General features: G+C 34.0%; 1 protein-coding gene across 1 annotated transcript in view; it reads right to left on the bottom strand.

Annotated features, from left to right (window-relative positions):
• LOC140444200 (limbic system-associated membrane protein-like) overlaps window positions 1-22669 on the bottom strand; it is a 231781-nt gene that overhangs the window by 52420 nt on the left and 156692 nt on the right. The window contains exon 3 of the mRNA XM_072535932.1: window positions 12555-12854. Coding sequence (XP_072392033.1) covers window positions 12555-12854 — 300 coding nt within the window. The remainder of the gene's footprint in view (window positions 1-12554; window positions 12855-22669) is intronic.

Consider the following 22669-nt stretch of genomic DNA (forward strand, 5'->3'; position numbering starts at 1 on the left):
TTTTCGCAGTTCTTCTTCGTCAATGCTTTCTTTTCCTTTGATTTTTCTTCTAGTTTCCATTAGTTGCTTTGTTTCAATGGTTATTTTTACGTCTTGGCGTCTTTTAGGGCAGCATTTTACTTGAGCCTCTCGAATAGCTTCTACGATATTTTCGTTAAGGGCATTTACATTATCAGATCAAGAGAATGGTATTACATAGATCAAGAGAATGGTATAAACGAATAATTTTTCACATGTTTAATCTATGGATTGTGAACGCATGGATACTCTGGCGTAGAAAAAATGAACAAAATTGCTGGAAAGTCACTACCAAGAAAGAGATGTCGTTCAGTACGACAATATGGGACTTTAACGTCTAGTCATCAAGGAACTTTAACGTCTAGTCATCAAGGAACTCCCTCTGTGTTAACCAATGAAACAACCCCAACGCCATCAAAAAGAACGAGAAAAACTCCGGGAAGATATCAAGAGATACCGTTATATTTTGTGCGTAAGGACAACATTGGACACATGCCAGAATGGCAAAATTATCGCCAGCAGTGTGAAATATGTACAAAAAAAACTTATAACAAATGTATAAAGTTTAAAGTATTTTTATGTTGTAATGAAAAAAGGAATTGTTTATCACAATTTCTGAACTAATGTATTTTTTTATGTCACCATTTTATTAAAATATTTTCGTATAATGTATGCAAAAACACAAATGGATTTTCAAAAAATCTTGCAGTTTGTAGTCATTGCACATTAAACCATTTATAGGTATAAAAAAAACTTCGATGTATAGGACTAATCAGTTACTTTAAATGTACTAATGTTTTTATATGCCTTAATAAAAATCACAATACATAAACATTTTTTTTATTTCATGTTTTCAATAATTCGTGTAGTAGACAGTTAATTAGGCATTTATGCAAATACGTGAGTGAGCAAAAACACGATATTGAGGCGAATGATGCTGATTATAATGATATTGTGTTAATGACGAGATCTTATATATAGTTTTACAACAAACAAAACTGGCCAATAAAATCAAGATACGAAAGCTATAGTATTTGAACTCAGTAACGAAAGTGACAGAATGTCAGCTTGTGCACGTTATCATGCAAAGATAAATTTCTGAAAAACGTAAAATTAAAGACGACAATGAAAAACTTGAGATCTCAGCGATTAGTTATATTGCTCATCCTATCAAGTTTTTACGACACCTAACACCTATCGTCCAACTACAAAGTTTTAATTTACTAAAAAAAAAACATTATTTTAAATGTCTTCAACCCTGTAGATTCCACTTCCATCGACCTAAAGTCAGCGGCCAAGAAAATAAGCAATGAAACTGAACAAATAGATAAAGTCGATTCCCCCGCATTTTTTCTCGAATTACTCTCCACTCCAGCACTACTTGAACATTCTTCAACTCGACTACAAATTCAAACTTTGTGATAGTTGGCGTAATTCTTTGGAAGACTTAAACGCTATGCTTGTTGTGTCTGTTGCTTATTTATATTCAGAGCATCTCTTTGATCAAAACACACTCAAACTTTTATACAAGTTTGTGCAGAACGAATTCGGCGTGTTAAAAAGTGTTGTAGCCCCAGGCAAAAGCTTTGTTGATGGGAATTTCCGGGGAATTGAAAAAATGTAGATAAGAAATTTCAGTTAGTAACACAATTGGGTCATATACTTTATAGTTGCATATTTGTTATCATTCGGGCACTTGCGGTTAAACTCAACCTAAATTTTTCGCAATAATGGTTTTTCTTTCTATTTTACTCGAAAATAGGTTGTAGCTATTCTCTGGATGTCAATAGTGAGGAAATCTAATACAATTTTTCTACTGTTTGTCTGATTTTCCCTTTCAAATATATAGAATTTTTTCCTTTGTGATTGATAATTTTTCATACATTATACAATAAATTTGTTTTTCAGAACATCATTTGTTAGATAAGCAATATAATAATTATGAAAAGTCTCTGCGGGATGACTACTGCTTGAATTTAAATTTTCTTCGTATAGGGCAGCGGTCGGGGAACATTTTTAATCATTACCCCAAAATATTTTTGTGTAAGTTGATATTACCCCATGGCGAAGAGCAAGAAAAAACGAAATCGCCTCTTTTTAACATCTTTCGTGTTATAGCCCCCATGATAATTTTGAAAAAAAAAAAACAATAATTAAAAATTTAATTTAAACATCATTTATTCAATTTATCAATGTAATACCTAGTAATCCATAACTTTCACCCCCACAGAAAATATAAGTAAATGATAATTTCTTGTTATTTTGTCATACAAGAAAAATATCATACGAATTACAAAATAACGAGAAATTATCATTTGCTTATATTTTCTGTGGTGGCGAATTTTCATGGGAGAGGTTTCATGTTCGATACAATTGCTTCAAAATTGGGACTTGGTGTAAGAGCGATTTGAACACAACCTTTAGCGTTTAATCGATTTCTGTTCTTCGTTTTTATGTTCATTAGAGTGGAAAAGCCTTGTTTGCACAAATATGTTGTTCCAAATGGCAACAATTTTTTAACCGCATCTTCATGTACAATTTTGAAAGCATTTGCAGCTTTTGACATCCAAAAAGATAACAGATTTGGTTTATTCTCAAATTGAATATTGGATCGAAGTTCAAGAATTGCTTCTGCTAAACCTGAAGGTTCTTCTGGTATTATAGCAATTTCACATGTAAAAGGATCTGCAATACAACTGAGAGTAAGTGTATCAAGATCTGAAAAGTAATCTGAAAACCGCTTTCTGAGTTTGATAAGATGTCTTACAATTGTATCCTTGATCTCAGCAAAAGTAATATTTTCGCAATCTTCCAAAAACAAAGCTAACCTTGAAAAAGTAGCTGTCTTGTTCGGTTCTACTTTCTGTCTCCAATATTGCAGCTTTAACCCAAACGCTGACACTATTTCTCTCGCTGAAATGATATTAATATTCTTTCCTTGCAATTCTTTGTTTAATATATTTATACTCTTAAAAATGCCCGCTAAATATGCGAGATATGCAACCCAGGAATAGTTTTTAACTTATCTGCGAGAATATTTTTTTAATCAACCATAAAAATTTCGACACTTCAGTTTTGAGAGTCCATACTCGATTTAGTACATTTCCGCGAGAAAGCCACCTTACTTCTGTATAATAAAGTAGGTCCGTATATTCAGCTTCACCGTCCTGACATAATTCACGAAATAGCCGCGTGTTTAGTGCATGTCCCTTGATATAATTTACAATCTTGATGACATCATGCATGACAGCTTCCAGTGTAGGTTTTAAATATTTGACCATAAGGGCCTGGCGATGGATCATACAGTGAGTAACTTCAATATTTGGGTTATTTTTTTTTACAAAAGCCGAAAAACCATTAATATGATCCAGCATAGCTGGAGCTCTATGCGAAGATTCAGAAATACAGTTTTCCCATTTTAAACTTTTCGCATTGAAATATTCATTTACTTTATTGTAGACATCAATTCCACGAGATCTCAACTCGAGAGGAGAACAAAACAGCAATTCCTCTTCAAAATTATCTACACCTATGTAGCGAACATATACCATTAGCTGTGAATTGCTACAAAAATCAGTTGTCTCATCAAGCTGAATAGCAAAATATTTAGCCTGTTTAATACGAAAATAACCTGTTCCTTTACATTTTCTGTTAATATAGAAATTTGTTCTTTCACAATTTTCGCAGACAAGGACACTGAATTCAGTTTCTTTGCTTCTTTTTGACCACACATAATCTCTGCCAGTTTTACAGCAGCTGGTTTAACCAAATCTTCACCAATAGTGTATGGTTTCTTATTTCGTGCAATCAATCAGGCTACTTCAGAGCTAGCCCTTGATGCTGGACGCCGATCAAATGTACCAAACAAGTTGCTATTCAATATTTGTCTTTTAACAGGTATTTCTAAATTTGCAAAGTATTCTCGCGGTTTGGAAGACAGGTGTGAATGCAAATTATCTAAATTGCAAATGTTTCTTCAATTGACTTTTTTTGAAAGATTCTGAAGTCAGTACCTTCACACATACAACACACTCTGATTTCATTGTACCATTGTGTTCTATTTATGTAAAGCCGTAATTAAGGAATTCGTCTTGGTATGTTCTTTTTCTATTTGCTGCCATCTTAAGGGAGACACAAAATAATAGTTGTAAAATACTTGAATTAAATTTTTAAATTGCAGCTTAACTTGATCGATGATTAATGATAAAATGGTGATCTTGTCAGCAACTAATTAGTAAAAACTCGCTCACTGACTCGTGAATATATTTGTATCTTGACGGTATAGCACGAACTGAACAGGTAGTCGGGGCCGGGATTGTGCTTTACTACACAAAGATATAACTCGAGAACACTCTAATGGTGGAGAGTAAGATGGCGTGGCCTGCATATGTCGCTAAATTGTTTAAGTTGAAAAAATACTAACAGGTTTATAAAATAGCAAATTAAAAATATATACTTTTTACTCACAAAAGTTTCATTTTACCCCCAAAAATTTAACTTTTACCCCATTTGGGGTAATTTACGCCGGTTCCCCGACCGCTGGTATAGGGAGTTAGCGTCCAAAACCTGCTTAATTCTCTCTTTCTTGTCTATAATAAATTATTACTTATTTTATTAGTAAGACAAACAGAACTAAAATAATGTCGGTCATTAAAACATTTACCCTCCTAGTTAGAAGGTTTTATTTGCACATTTCCTTTCGGAGCTTCAGTTTGTTGTTTGATGTATCGTCACAATGACCATTCAACGTCCGACCTGTATGAGCGACACTTTTGTCAGTGGCCCAGGGCAGCCAGGAGCCGCCCATAATAGTTAATGACAACAACCGTGAACAATAAGTCTTTTGTGGATTAAGCCATAACTAAAGCTCTAGTTAAAGCTGTGCGTTCTATTGTCGAGTCCACGGCATATTGTTTTAATGAGCGATAACCAGTGTACATCTGCATAAAAGATAGACAGTAGAAAAATCTTGTAAATGTGCAATGTATGCCGAATTATATAGATACTGAGTATGTTAAATTAACACAAAAATTATTAAAAATTAATAATCTGGCACAAATTTTGTCTCTCATAGATAAAATTCGTTTAACCACTCTTCTAAAACGGTAGGATGCACATAAATAATAATAGACATCATAATGATAACGATTACTTAATAATATATTCAGTAGATAAACATTGAAAATTAAATATGTAACATATTATATAACAAATTACAGTTTTTTAAAAAGGTTCTGAAACTGCTTTCTTGTCACATGTCAAAGTTATATAAATATTATGTACATATATATATATATATATATATATATATATATATATATATATATATATATATATATATATATATATATATATATTTATATATATATATATTGATTTATAGTATCAGCAATCGGTCAGGAAATAAAACTCTATTTGTTCAGTCTCAATATTTCGTCACGATTTTGTGACTTCTTATATATATATATTAAAAAAACTTATTTATAACACTAACTTTTACAATAGAGCTTTAATAAATAATCCACAACCAGTTTCATATAAAAAAATACCTTTCATAAAAAATTTAACAGACCAAATTGTCCCACTTTTCAAAACATTTCCGAACATTAAATTAATTAAATACAATCCACTTCTAAATTCAAGGTTATTCTCAAAAATAAAAGTTAAAACTCCAAATTCATTAATGAGTAATATAATTTATAGACTAAATTGCAGTCAATGTCAAAGTTGTTATATTGGTCAAAGTCAACAGTGGCTTAAAAAACGTGTCACTCAACACAAAAGTGACTGTAACATACAAAAAAACTCTTGTGCCTTAGTGGACCACCACTTGAAGACAGGACATAACTTTGACTTTAATAATGTAAAAATCTTGGAACAAGTTGATAATTATAAAAATCGGCTTTTCCTTGAAATGGTACACATTAATAAAACTCCTGAATCTATCAATTATAAGACAGACACCAATCATTTAAGTAATATCTACTGCAACATACTAAACAATATATAATATGATAGATCTTAACATTTAAACACAAACTTAGTAATTCTCTAGTAACTGTACCAATAATTTTATTACATTCCTAAATATCAGTATTGCAATAACTGACTACATACCATCAATTACATTTTATAGATCAATTTGTCGTGTTCCTGATTCTTTCTCAATTCTATTAATTCCATTTTTCCACTTTATAAAATGAATAATACTGTCATAGTAATTGTTTATTTTAACCTACTCGCTGAAAATTGTACAACGGGAATTCAGTCTATAAAATATTGCGGTTACCATAACTCCTAAATAAAATCAAACAAATATGTCATTTATTTAGATATGCCAAAAAAATTTAAATTTTCATTCTTATAGTTGTAAGTATTAAAATATTAATTTTGTTTACATATAATCATTAATTATTCTAATAAATTTACAGTTTTCTCCTGAAGAAGTCACAAAATCGTGACGAAATATTGAGACTGAACAAATAGAGTTTTATTTCCTGACCGATTGCTGATACTATAAATCAATATTTAAAACAGTACGGTCGAAAAAATAATTTGAAATATATATATATATATATATATATATATATATATATATATATATATATATATAGTTTTTTTTTGGGGACAAAGGAGTAGGATGCGAAAATATGGAGTTAATTCCAGTTTACTCCAATTAGACTCTTCTACTCAAATCCGACTCCGACCTTCACGTTGGTGTCCCCTGTTAAACCGAGCAACCCAACTGGAGACCCGGTATCCAACCCGGGTGGAAGGTTGGGTCGGCAACTGACAAGAGCGGGTGAACTGGTCCTCCAGGTTGGGAATTGGGAAGTGGGTTAACACCCCCTTCCTGTAAAAATTTTTCTGTTACGGAAACTTCAAAACAATCAGCCTGACGGACTTTTTGTCGACGACTTGGCAAACGAAATATGGTTAATGATAATATTAATGATTTATTTGAATTGCTTTATTTACTTGGAATGTGCGTACGCTGTATAGAGCAGCTAAACTAAGAAGGCTGTCCAATACACTTAATGAATATTCAGCAGAGGATATGTCCAAGGTATTCAATATGTCCAAGGAGATGTAGAATCCGAATTAAAGGCAGGTTCTTTAATTACAGCATTATCAATATCCATGCTCCCACTGAAGATCAAAAAGACGAGGAGAAGGACTTATTGTACTAGAAACTGGAAAGCGCTTAGACAATGTCAGAACAACGACATAAAAATTATTATTGGTGATTTTAACGCTAAAGTCTGCCAAGAGACTATTTACCGACCCACGATCAGCGAGCATAGTCTTCATGCTGTCAGCAACCAAAATGGTTTACGCCTGATTGAACTCGCAGCATCATTGGGAATGGTGGTAGTGAGTACATGTTTTCCTCACAAAAATATCCACAAAGCCACATGGCAATCACCAGATGGTCAAACGAAAAACCAAATTGACCATGTACTAATTGATAGTCGAAAGTTCTCGGACGTACTAGATGTAAGAGCATGTAGAGGTGCTAATATAGACTCTGACCACTACCTCGTAAGAACAAAACCCAGGGCTCGTACATCAAACGCTAAGAAGGAAGAGAGCACAAAATTTACAAAATATAATACTGATGAGCTAAAATATGAAGACGCTAGGGATAACTACAAAAAAATTTTAAATGAAGAGCTGACAAAAATTGACGAAAATTTAAGTATAGAAGAACACTGGACCAAATGTAAGGAAGCTATCCATACAACGGCTATAAAGGCTTTTTAAAACTTAACCAGGCTAAAATAAAAGAAGATTGGTTTGACGAAGAATGTAGATCTATTAAACAATAGAAAAATGAAGCATATAAGAGACTTCAGCAGTGCAAAACGAGATCAAACCTGGAAGACTATGAAAATTTTACACGAGAAGAAAAAAGGAGGTTTAAAAGGAAAAAGAAAGAGCCATACGAAAACGCTCCAAACGAGAGGAAGACCACAGATGAGATGGGTTGATGACATTAAAGGAATAGCCGGAATAAATTGGAAATATGATGCTCAGGATAAAGACCGATGAAAGTAGTTGGGAGAGGTCTATGTCCAAGCATGGACGACAGAAGGCTAAGAAGAAGAAGATGAAATTTCAGCGGGGGCGATCCCTGTCAGTGAGTTAATCATTGACATATAGTCGGTCTTTCATCTTTTGGTTGAGTAGTTGGCATTTGGTTATCAGTGTTGTTGTTGACAGTTTGGTTTCCATCGGTCTCTTGTTCTTGAAGCACTTGGAATCTGTTGTTTGTTGTGGTTTGTGTATTTTACTTAGTGGGTCTATTTATTTGTGATTTCTTTTTTTTTGTTACTTTTTGCCACGAGCTGAATGCTGAGGATGTTGTATTTGATTTGATTTGAATAAATTTGAATATAAGGGTGCTGGATTTGTATTAACTTAAGCCGGTGAAGGTGGTACTGTGACGATATTGGGTTTGGCTGTTGTAGAAGTATACGTATATGTTTTATTTATTTTGTTTTTAGTTAGCTGTAAATTTATTTTTATGTGCCTTTTTGATGAAATACTGTTAAATTAAGATTTGCAGACACTTACCCAGAGGGTAGATGTTGCACTTTCACTTCTAGCACACTTTTACAAATTATTAAACTGATGATTTGTAAATTATTTTTTGATTTCGATAACGTTACGAATAGCAAATGGTCATTTGCACACCATAAAGATCTTAATTGAAAAATGCATCGAGTACAACATACCACTGGTTCTTGCATTTGTCGATTACGAGAAGGCTTTTGATACTGTAGAGTTTGAAACCGTACTGGAAGCCCTAAATCAAAGCCGAATAAATTACAGGTACACGTCCCTAATCAAAAACATCTACGAGAACGCTACATCAAGTATACGACTACACGAAGACACAGAAAAATTCAGCTTAGGTCGAGGAGTAAGACAAGGAGACAATATTTCACCAAAATTGTTCACGGCAGCTCTAGAGTCAATATTTAAGAACACCCAATGGCAAGATATGGGCATCAATATAGATGGAGAAAGATTAAATCATCTGAGGTTTGCAGATGATGTCGTATTAATCGCAGATAACTTACAGGATACGGTTTCTATGCTACATTCGCTTAAAAGTCTGTCTGAAAGAGCAGGATTAAAGATAAACTTTGAGAAAACTAAACTTATGACAAATCTCGTAATGAGTGGAAATATAACTATCGACAATAATACCATACAACAAACAGACACTTACAAATATCTGGGACACGAGATCAAAATAAACAGAGACAATCAAACAAATGAAATACAGAGGCGAATAGGCCTGACATGGGCAGCATTTGGATAACTAAGCCATATTCTAAAAAGTTCAATTCCCATGTGTCTCAAGCGAAAAGTTTATAACCAATGTGTTTTGCCTGTACAAACTTATGGAGCAGAGACTTTAACACTCACGCAGAAATCTGCGAATAAACTAAGAGTTACACAACGAGCCATGGAACGTGCAATGCTGAATGTGAGCCTCCGAGACCACATAACAAACCGACAAATCAGGCAAAGATCAGGAGTTCAAGACGTCATCGAAAGAACCACGAGACTTAAGTGGAACTGGGCAGGACACTTAGCCAGAACACAAGATGGACGATGGACAAGACGAATTATGGAATGGAGGCCCAGAAATTATAAAAGAAGCCGAGGACGACCACCGACTAGATGGACCGACGACATAAAAAGAGTAGCGGGAAACTGGCTACAAGCGGCCCAGTGTAGAGAACACTGGAAAGAACTGAGGGAGGCCTATGTCCAGCAGTGGACGGGATTGGCTGATTGATGATGATGACGAATAGCTGTTATTAACCGGCCTATCGTTCAAGTGCACGTTATGTTTATATGGGATTAAATCAGGATTGATTATAATGAAAATTACATTTTTAAGTAACTAATATTTGACGTTTCGGTTTCCACCCCGGCACCCGGGGAGTCCAGTGCAAAACTTATAGAAGGGATTAAGTTTATCAACTTATAGTAGAAAACTAAAGCAATTCTCTCTACAAAAATAAGGAAACGAAACAACACGAAACAAAGTAGGATTTCCCATCAGTTGAATGACACAAAGTTATCTCATTCAATCTCTTATATACTTTAATCCGAAACTTTAACGCCACTCTACACACGTTTCCAGTGGGACAGAGGGAGGAGGCAGACGCGTCGAGATATTTATTTCGCATTCACTTTTGTCCTCGACTTTATTTCCTGCGAGGTTTCTTCCATTTAATTAATCCTCAGTGACGGCATCTCTAGAAATTAGAACCATTACTTCCACTCAAATTGTTCACGAGACAAAATTTAATTTAAGTTTACCTCTGGAATTTATTTTTATCTAATTATGAGGATCTGACTTATACAAGAATATTAAACATATGTAGCGGAGAAGATAGAATATTAAGAAATATAGCTGTAGTGTTATGTCATCAATGTATTTTTCAAACATTGCATTTTATATAGCAATAGAATATTTGACTATAGAATTTTTTTATTTCGAATTAACCTGTCTCGACATCTTTGATCATTGACACGGGAGTAAACGTTTACAATAGTACCTATAGTATCACCAATATTATATAAATTATATTTTTTTTAACAACTCTGTAGTCTTAAAGAAGCCTATTAGGCTTTTAGTTTGGCCTGGATAGTTCAGAAGTTTTTTTAATTTGGATTTAAACTGTGGGACTATTGTTGGCAAGGCGAGTGGCCTTGTAGTGTTGACATTCTGTGATGATGTGCTTGGCGGTAATAGGAATATCGTTGCAGTGGGAGCATAACTGTTGGTCTGTAGAGGACATAAGATGAACTTGTGTCAAACGTGTGTGTCCTATCCTCAATTATTGTATTGCTCTCTTCCCTTTTCTGTTCAAGGAGGATAGAGATAAATAGCTGTTCATATTAGGTTGTATTTCTCTGAGCTTTGTGTCTTTAGTGATCCAAAGTTCGTGCCTCTTGCCTTGGATATTCTGATTCTTGATCTTATATCTTATTGGAGCTGTATCTTGTAGATGGGTAAGTTAATGTAGATGCGTCTTTTGCAGCTCTGTTAGCCATCTCATTTCCGTGGATGCCGATATGAGAAGGCACCCATATTATTGTTATTGAAGTCCCTCGGGAAGTGTGGACATGAATCGATTCTAGTATTTTTTGCACTAGGTGATGTTGATTGAAAATATTTTCTAACAAATGAATTGCGGATAAGGAATCAGTGCACAGAGCTACACTTTGATGATTGTAAAAATGGCACTCGAGAGCTTTTGAAGTACTGAAGAGTTCTCCTGAAAACACGCTATATTCGTTGGATATTCGATATTGCCTTAATACTGTATCAAATGTAGTGACAAAATAGCCAACTTCATCTACATTTCGGGATGCATCTATATAAAGCACCTTATCATAGTGGGACGTATTCACAATATCTTTGAAAGCTGGTCAAAAAAAAATGGGTGTGGCAGTCCAGTGGGACTGCCGGTAGAAGTTACACTTCTGTACACGCATTCGCCATTACAAATTTATTTGGGAGTCAATCTGCACAATCATTACATATGTAATGCCATAAGTAAGACATAGCAGAAGGAGTGAAGAATTTTGAAGACACAAAAAACAACTGCCAAAAAACGACAAACCCTTATAAATCCTTGAAAAAAATCGTAGAAATGTACTGTCCAGATAAAATAACAACCGCAGAACTAGGAAGAAAAACAAATCAAAAGAAAATAACATTGACGATTAAAAGGAAGAAATGGAAATGGATTAGACATACACTAAGGAAAGACCAAGAAGAGAAAGACCAAGAAGAGAACTTGAGAAATAAACTAACAAAAAGTCGCTGGTCAATGAATGTTTCAATTTGCTCGATATTTGTGCCTACGATGCTTATTTTTATAGACATCAATAAATCTCCAATTGGATGCCAGCCAACTGATAAAACGACAAAACCGGTCACACTTTATCGTGAAGTGGTACCTATCCGACCTCCAAGCTATGCCAGCACACCTTCCCATCGGGTGATTTACGAAGGGGAGCTTTATGTACTGATCGCTACTTTGTATGTCCAGGGTAATGAAACATCCTCTATTTTTCTCGATTGTTGTTAAGCCACCTGACTTTAGCGGTAGTTTAGAAACGGGTTTTCTCCTTATGAAATGACTGAATTTTGTATCATGACTTTTAGACTTGTGTCCCTTAAATTGTGCTCTAAAAATGTTGTCAAGACCAATATTTTATGTTGTATATGTCATACATATTTCTAACTCAATTTTGTATTGGTCTGCCAGTCCTAAACCAAATTATATTTTAAACACAACAATGTTTTATTAGACTTTTTTGGATACTACATAAAAACATTTCAATATATTTTTTCTTTCATGAGACAATATCTCATAACAAGTATCTCTTAGTACATTTATTTCCAAATTTCAGTACATTTTTTAACACTGTGAGCTTAATCTTCTTTTATTCTATTTGTTTGGACTGTAAGCATATAATAAAAATATGGATTCACTTACCATTTAAAACATGAACTACTGTCGATGCAGGGCTAGCATTGGACGGCATACACGTGTAGTTCCCCGTGTCACTCAGCAAGGCTTTCGTCACCAGCAACTTGCTGGTGGTACCCGCCTCCGTTTTCTCTGTTTCTAAGCTAATTCCACCTCGGGGAGAGTCGAAGTCGACGACAGCGTGGCCGTGGTACCAAAGGATCGATGATGGGGGTGTGGAGTGGACGTTCACTGTACACGTCAGGGATATGGTGCTGCCTTTCTTGACGTACACCTCCGGCGGGCCGGATATCGATGCCTGGGCATCTGGAAGAGAGAATACTGTACGATTTAATTATAGTATTGAGTATTTTAAAACTATTTTTATGGTCTATAGTTAGTATACCTTTCGACAAATTTTAAATAAAATCAAAGATATATACATAAACAAACACGAATGTAAGCGGTATCTGTTAATACCATTAGATTAAAACATATTTAATATATTGGCAAATAAACGAAGAATAAAGGTTTGTGTTCGTATGTTCATTCAAGAATTTAAACTACTCAATTAAACACTTTTCAGTGGTTTTCGTTAGTTTTGAGGTTTAAAGTTTTCCATGTAGTAACACTGGAAGAATATACCACCTCACTATCCGCATTTTGGTTCACAAACTGTGATCACTGCAGCACAGCAAGGATCTTAACCTTTAACTACGGGCTACGGTGTACTCAGTACACCAGTCGCACTAAATTGGCCGCTATTTCTGATAAGCACTGGTTGCGCACGTGTCCCTCTACCTAACCTATCTCTGATGTGTCAGCTATAAACCTCAACAGTTGTAAAATTGATTGCTGCAGAGATAGACTGACGGTTGGAAAAATTCAGGAGAAGTTTACCAGTGGTGTATGTAGTACACCAAGCACCTAGTTATGTAAGTAAATTTTGTGAGATTTATATTACGTTTATCTACTAAAAAATAGAATTATTAATGTATAGCGACTTATATGTAACAAAAGCTAGACATTTTGCAACGTTTTGAATAAAAGAATTTGTAATTTGTTATTAAAATTTTAATAAAACTTTCATTTTATTATAATAAAACTAGTTTTATGATAATACATTTGATCAAATATTTTATTTTAGCATTTTCTCATTACTTAATATACCGTTATCTATTTGGATATTTGTAAGTACCTATTATTGGACTATTTAACGACCTTCTAGTTGTTTTTGTGGTCTTGTTTTTTCATGTTCTTTCTTCCATAGCAATACGGTCATGTCTCTTTGAAATATTAATTAGAAATAAATAATAAAAATTACAAACGTTGCCTCTATATATTTCTGGTAACGTTTATAAATCGAGAGGTACTACAAAATATTTACTTTGCAGGGATCGTGTACCAGTAAGAAATCCCCAAAAACTCTTAGAAGATGAACTTAGAGCTATGGCTCAAGCTATATTTGAGGAAGAATGTGATGAAGATGTTGGTGGAGACCCAGATACAGACGACGAGCTAATAGAAAAAACGGAGCACGACACTGAATCAGAAGTTGATCTGAATGACGAAAATCAATATACGATTGACCCGGACACAAACAGTAACATTGAAAACAGTTCAGATCTTGATGAAGACAATGATTATTTTATAGCAAAAGACAGAAAAACTAAATGGTATAAGAAATCTCTTCTTAGCAAATTTACTAAAACTCCTTCAAAAAATATTGTCAAGATATTTCCTGGGCCAACAGTTTGTGCGAGAGATGTTACTACGGAACTAAGTGCTTTTGAAAAACTCTTTACAAATGAAATCATAGAAAATATAGTTGAATGTACAAATTTGCAGATTGCAAAAATGCGATTAAATTATGAACGGCCAAGACAGGCTAAAGATACGACTAAACAGGAAATCATGGCATTATTAGGATTATTATTTCTTGCAGGGACTAAAAAACAAAATCATACACACTTCCTCGAATTGTGGACAAAAGATGGTACCGGCTCAGAAATCTTTCGAGCCTGTATGAGCGCAGATCGATTTTTATTTTTGCTTGCTGCTCTTAGGTTTGACAACAAAGATACTCGAAAGGACCGAAAATCAATTGACAAACTTGCTGCCATTCGCTTTACTCTTGATACGTTTATGAAAAACTGTAGCAGCAACTATTCCTTGGGAGAAGAAATGACTATCGATGAAATGTTGATACCTTTTAGAGGTAGATGCAACTTTGTGCAATACATTCCAAGTAAACCTACAAAGTATGGCTTAAAAGTGTTTGTGTTATGTGACGCGCAGACCTTTTATGTCACCAATTTTGAGGTGTATTGTGGTCAACAACCGGAAGGGCCCTACAAAAAATCTAACACACCAACGGATATTACCCATCGCCTGCTTCAACCTTGGAAAGGTAAAAACCGTAATTTAACATGCGACAATTGGTATACGAGTTATCCGTTGGCAATTGACCTTTTGAAGGAAAAGATAACGATGGTTGGCACACTTAAACGAAATAAAAGGGAACTACCTCCAGAGTTTTTACCAAGAAAAAACACACCAATTGGATCATCCACTTTTGGTTTTCAAAAAGAAGTTACCATTGTATCCTACACACCAAAAAAAATAAAGCTGTCATTCTCCTATCTACCATGCACAGTAATTCTACAGTAGATCCCGAAACAGGAAAACCAATGATAATTTTAGACTATAATTCACATAAAGGAGGCGTAGACACTGTAGACAAAATGTGCAGTACCTATTCGGTATCCCGAAGAACACGAAGATGGCCAATGGCATTGTTTTTTCAACTCCTGAATATTGCCGGAATTAACAGCCAGATCCTCTACTATGCTGCCAACATCGACAATCCTCAAAAATATAGAAGAGTTTTTCTAAAAGAATTATCATTGGCATTGATAAGACCTCATCTTTCTGAGAGGGCGGAAATACAGAGTTTACCTCTGGATTTAAAAATATTCTTGAAGAAATACAAAAACGTACAAGACGACCACGATGAAGAACCACCAGCAAAAAAACGGGGGAGGTGCCATTGTTGTGGAAGGAGCAAAAATAGAGTTACAACAATATCTTGCAACAAATGTAATAGAATGGTTTGTAAAGAGCACTCTGTTACAATTTGTGCAAATTGTAATTTAGTAGACGCAAACGAGGAAGAAAACGAAAGTGAATAGCACACAAATTCTCAAATATGTTCATTTGTTAATGATTATTTACTCCTAGTTTTTAGATTTATATACTAGTTTTATAATATTTTTAATGTTAAGCTAATATACAAGAATCTCAAGAAGGTTATTTTTAGAGAAAAAGAAGTGGTTGAGTTTTTGTTCTTATATTTGTTGCTAATCTTTATATTTTCGTTATGTATTATTTTTTATGTTAAGACATTCTCTTAAATATATGCCTATATTTATTATATACAATATATGTACTAAAAATACCTAGTTGTGGCTTTTATTTGCGTTTTTAGTCGGTGGTGTACAGAATACACCGCGCACGTAGTTATGACTAATGGAGGGACGCCCGTAGTTAAAGGTTAACTTGATAAATTTAAAGACCGCACCATTTCAATTCTTTTCAATATCTTTATTCACTTTTCATATATCCTGGTGTATGTAGAGATAGTGCAAACACTCCTGACCACGGCGCAGTAGACGAAATTTGGTTTAGTCCCCACTTCCATGCGAAACGCATTGTACTATGCACTGTATAATTCCACTTACAATAGAACCTTTCTGCCTTTACATGAATTTGACTCCGCCTTCGCGCAGCTCCATGGTCAGGAGTGTTTGAACTATCTTTACTGAAATTAGCATCGAGATAACACACGTATACCCATTACGAAGACATTCATACCTACGTTTCGGAAGTGACTTTAGTCTCATTTCTCGTGTAAAAAAAGCCGTTGTTGATGTTCCAGAAGAATGGGATTATCTTATTCGGCAGTCGTCCAAACCTTCCCAATTTAAAGTGGTTCATGCTAGGAAAGAAACTGACTGGTTTCTTATGGACAAAAGTTTTAAGCATTTATTTTTAAAGAATCCAAAACTAAAAATTTCATTGAAACCAGAAAGAATCTACCTGGACAAGTTTTAATATATCATATATACAGACAATTATACCGACTAAGTTTCTACCAACTTTTGTTTAAAATAAATGGAAGCTGGGCAGTTTTTCTTGATTTGCCAAAATTAAATTTTTTTTATAAGTGTTGTCTTTCAAATAAACGTTTCAATTATAACCGTACGTTTTCGATAGTATTGTAAGAATGTATTTTTATGTGTATATAACGTAACAAAGTTTCTACAAAGATGTGTTTGGAATATATAATATCGAACAAATTTTCTTTATATTACATAGTTAATATTCTCCCAGCTTGCAGTTCGTGACATACAAACTCTCCGTCAAACAATTACTTCAATTAATTATGCTCGAAGAAGCAGATTCTCCGAATTACAACCACCACGTGGTCACCAGCATTATTCTGGAGACATTAAATCCGACTATTGATTGCGTCACGAAGTCCCTTTAACTTTGAATTATTGCATTAAGTGATAATTTCAGCTATCCAACTGTCTAATAGTCTCTAATGCCTCAAAGTGATTCCAAGTCGGCCATGTTTGTAGTTCCGACCCGAAATTCACAAACGTAAGATATAAATTATAGTTTTGTATCGTCTTCTAAGCTACTGTCTTGTTTCCTTGGTGTCATGTTATGTGTTTTGTACATGTCGTAGGGTAGTTAAGTAAAGTTTGGTATTTTGGGAAGCTTACACAGATAGTCGATATTTATTTCAAAGAAGTATTATTCATTTATAATGCTATTGACAGTAAATTCTAGCAAGTACAATAATACTAATAAGTAAAAAATATAACCAACCAAGGTGATATATATTTGCTAAAATATCGTTCTGCGTCTGCGCTGTTTGTTGGACTCCAGGTGCTCTGTAATGCTACTAGAGCAAATGACGGAAAATTGCACTGTGTAGCAAGCAAAATATCCTTCACATTGGGATTTTCGTTCCCATTTCGTATCGATTGAAGGATTAATTTATGAAAGTGAGTGTATCTATCTATGTACTCTAATTGTGTCATTGTTCTAAAAAAAGGAATTTTAGAAAAGCCTTCTGAGAGTACACTCGGGTTCACAGTAAAACTTGCAGCTATGCATGGGTTGAATAACTGTCCAATGTGTAAGAAAGCCTCGTTTGTATTTTAAAGTCGTATGGAGAGTTCGTTTATTAAAGGCTCTGTCGATTGCTTTCATAAGCATTTTCTTTAGTGTAGCGTCAATTTCTTCGTTTTCAGTGAGCAATCGAGATGTTTTTACATCAAAGTAACCTTGAGGATGGTGTTTAATTCACGATTTTAACTCCTCTAATTTGTTCCATAAAAGATAATCGAATGGATAACGGGCTCCTTTCAAATTATCTATTAATTTTATTAATTTTAGACAGAACTCAGTGGTGAAGGTCATTTGAATTTCTAGTTTACGTCTGAAAGTTTCATCGGCATAATTATCTTTGAGAAATTTAATACTGGAAATTTCATTCTCCCATACATAAAAAAAATGAGTACGTGATTTAGATATTCACTTAGACACGACACTGCTATTGATATGATATTCTACGCGCTACCTGGAACGAGGCAGGAGCCTCCTTGCTGATGAATAGAGTGTGGATGTGCAGGAATAGAAAATGAATGAATAAAGGTAGTACTTTGGAAGTGATGCCGGCCTTACAGCGGCCATTTCGCTTTCGGATCACTGGAGGACAGGGGAGGGTCTGATTTAGCAGGTAGGCGTTCGGCGTAGACTCGGCGACGAGAGGGCATTTTAAAGTACCTCGGAAACTATCGCCGGGAGTACGAAGAATGAATCCTGCACTAAAGTTAGTCAGGCGGCGTCCTGGACTGAGATGTCTTTTTGTCTTTTGAAGATTCCAGACCACCCCTCTATAAAGACGAAAAAAAAAAAGATACGACACTGCTGAGAACCAAGAGTTCCATCTAGTTACAACTCATGCTGGACAAAGTTTTGTTGAGAGATTGGGTACGTTTTCTTTTAAATAATTCAAGTAAGAGTTCTTCATTTTTCTTTGACTTGACTTTTGCTGTAAACATGTTTAACTTCTTGAACTCTCCTACAAAAACATTACCAATAAGATTAACTTTATGAACCCAACACTATATTTGGCCCTATTAGAATTTCTTGTGAATAATAAATTTTAAAGTCTTTTAATATATCTATAATTGACTGTTAACACGTTGATGCATTGGCAGTATCAAGGAAGTTAACACTTGCTAAAAAACATTTTTGATGTAGTACAGAATCTATAGTTCTGAAAAGAATAGCAAAAACACATTTTCCTTGTCCATCCGAAGTTTCGTCTGCTTCTATTACAATGGGCTTATCTTTCAGCGGTTGCTTTGTATTGGCTTTCAGATAGCCCACACCGTGGCACTACCTTTCTCCTTAAAGTATCCGCACATGAAAGAGCAGCCGACCCCGGCACATATTTAGCAACATATTCACGCACAGCTGGATGATCCAATTTATGCAGTGGAATGTTGACCTTCAGACACATACTAACTGTATCCTCCACAAAAGTATCATTTTCTTCTTTTGCTCGTTTCTGTCTCTCAAAGCCACTAGCAATTGACATTTGTCGCTTAGTTCCTAAAGTAGATGCTATACATTTTTTATTGTTAATGTGGTTAGTCGACTTCACATATTTTTGCAGTGTGTCCCTTTTATCACCTTCTTAACGAGTATTATAATACTTACACATCACAATATTTATCTCACACAGATACGGGCCATCTGTTGCAAATTCTTTGACTCGATCACTCAAAATTGTTTTAGGGCGTCCCATTTTAGGGGATACTTTAAGTAACTTTGTTTTACTATGAAAACGTTTTTAATAGACTATGTGCTCACTCAGCAAAAAATGAGCACTGATTGTTCTGGTTTACTTATTTATATGTTTAGAAAATAAGAATTGCCCGACTTTTATCTTTACTTAGATTTTTACCAATACAAGAAACCGAAATGCAGATAATAACAGTCGCCTTATTTATATTTCTCAAAGAATCAACATTGAAGAATATTAGTTCCTTATCTTTTCTTTATCTACTTAATGATAAACAATGAAAGATCCCTCTGTTTCAACACGTGTTACAACAATTAACAATCCTTTCAAAAATTACAATAGAAAACTCTCCGTAAAATGTTTCCATACCTTCGTAACTACCTACTCATTTAGGGGTGAATTGAGCACCTGCAGATATTTCGCTGAAATAAACAAAACCTCCATATATCGCATTTTTCGCATATATGTTGAAAATTTCACCGAAATTCGCATCTATTTCGTAAAAATGAAAATTCTGTACCCCAGATAATTGTTTTGTATTTAACAAATCTTTGAATGATTAGTAAATCTGGCAAATGTGTGCAGTAAAGACACTATTTATTATTATATTATTAAAAGCGTAAAGTGTGCAATTTTGGGTATCTTATGCAAAAAAAAGAAAAAACTAATGGCGAGTTACAGAACATTCAGTATTTTAGTATTTAAAAATTTATTCTGGGTATGAAGGGCGACATCAAAGATATATTATCGAACCAGAGCCAAGTCATCACAGCTATCCAGTTCCTGAAGCTAGAAAACTTACTAAATAATATATAACTATAGTATATTATAATATTTAATTGTATCTTATATATAATTGTATCCACGGTGTCTCGTGCTAATGGTCGAAGCTGTCACAAGCACGTTAAAAAAAAATTGTATTACATATTTACAATATACAATACAATATATACAATAATGTATTACAAAAAATGATCTTTTCATTCTAGGTTGTTTGTTTTAATAATAATGTTATGCCCATTAGGTTGACTATTGCGACTCCCTTGGGACTTTCAAAAAACCAGGGATTAATAAATATATTAAAATATCAAGATAGAAATCAAAGAGGCCCTGAGTAAAATAAAAACCCCAGGCGAGGATAAAATAGTATCAGAAGCCATACAAATTGGAGATATTTTACTTGAAAAACTTAAACTGCTTTTCAATATCTACCTTCACAGCGCCAATATTCAAGGAGACAGGCGAATTTAGAGAATTATTGACATATTAGTTTTTAGGTGAGTAATAATTATAAGAATGGAAAGAAAACTCGAGACCTATCAATCAAGAGAATAGACAGTAGGGTGGATCGAAAAATCGAAGTTTCGAAAACTATTTTGGAATAGTGCGTAAAAGTTGCCAATTGGTTTTACAAACCTAATCTTTATTTGCGATTTTTAAAAAAAATGTTCATCTTCTGCCCTCGACCGGGGGTTAAAAAAATAAAAAATACGAACCATGAATTTAACTGAAAAGTTAAGTAATTACATGTTATTATAAAAATGATATCCAATTGAAATATCTTTGAAATATGTCATTTCTATTCCTCTACTCACTCCCTACCCCCCTCTTAATTATGATTATTTATTGTTTATAGTCTTTTTTTACTCAAATTCTGGCATATATTTGCTAAAATCAACCAACAACCCAACAATCGATGAAGATTCTTCAGTTACGAGCTTCACGAATCTTTCTAAAGATTAGATGTGACAGGAAAACATAGCGATGTCGATTAATTTTTCAGGAGAACGGGAAATAATATTTTTCAAATCCTCTACTTTCAAACATTGAAGCAATGAAGGGCAAGTTATTTTATTGTTTTGTCAATCAATCAGATTAATATCGTCGTTTGCCGTCAAAATTAATTAGTGGAATAATAAAAGGTCGGATATTAGATAAATCATTATTGGCTTTAGTTTTTGCATTGAGAATGTGACGAAGTGGAAGCTCTCTTATATGCGGGCGAGTGTCATGCAGCATACATAGCAGAAAATTGTCCGGATGTACAAAATAGGCAATTCTTTGAATTACTGGGTCTACAACACTTTTGAAATTTTTCTCTAGGTATTGACTACGTTTTATTGTTTGTAAACATGCTTTGCACTATTTACACCTGATGAGTTGCATTTAATCTGAAGCCATAAAGGAGCATAAATCGTGAGAATAAATTTGGTCAGTTTCTTTAATTCTGACATTGGATTTTCAGTCCTAACATAAAGACGTAGAATGCGATTCGCCAACGTGAACCATCAAGAATGACTCAACTTTCCAGGGCTTCGGTTTAATTAATCGACAGAATAATTACCTGTAGAAAGTGTGACATAAATTAGAAACAAATATTTCTGATTGGCACTCCAGTCAATTAAATTTGCTTCTAATAACTCCCAGTCAATAATGTTATAACGCTAGTGAAAAACTAAAAAATCTACACTGGATAGCAAAAAATATAGGGAGTCTCGAGTCTCAAGATACCTATAAACAGGCACAAAAAGAATATAATTCTCTATTAATAAATACTAAAAAAACATTCATAGTGACTTCATTAATCAATCTTACAATATACCAAAAACAATTTGGAATTTAGTAAACAGTGAAACTGGTAGGCAAAAGAACAGGTCTGATATTATTCTACATTATGATATTAAAATTATTACTAAGTCTTGTGATATTGCTAATTCGTTTGCCTCATATTTTGCTACAATTACAGAATACAATCTTCAAACTCATTTTGGCACATCGTTACATTCTTCTTGTACTACCTCAAAAATGTGTAACAAAACATTTTTCTTTTTACCCGTAACTCCAATTGAAATAAAAAATACAATCAAACAACTAAAAAATAAGCCTAGTACTGGTATTGATAACATATCTGTAAAAATAATAAAACTGATAAGTGATCATATATCGATTCCTTTAACCCATTTAGTTAATCTCTCAATTACAACCAGCCAATTTCCATCCATATTTAAAATGGCAAAAGTTATTCCAATCTTCAAAAAGAATGACCCTCATGATATTTCAAATTATAGACCAGTATCTGTCCTTAGCATAATTTCAAAAGTAATAGAGAAGGTTGTATACAACAGAATGTTAAATTTTATAGAAGAATACAATTTATTAACTCCAAACCAACACGGCTTTAGATAAAAAAAGTCAACACTCACGGCTGCATGCAGCTCGTTTGAGCGTATTTATGATGAATTAGATAGTAGAAACC

The sequence above is a fragment of the Diabrotica undecimpunctata genome, chromosome 6, assembly GCF_040954645.1.
Source record: "Diabrotica undecimpunctata isolate CICGRU chromosome 6, icDiaUnde3, whole genome shotgun sequence".
In the NCBI taxonomy this organism is placed as follows: Eukaryota; Metazoa; Arthropoda; class Insecta; order Coleoptera; family Chrysomelidae; genus Diabrotica; species Diabrotica undecimpunctata.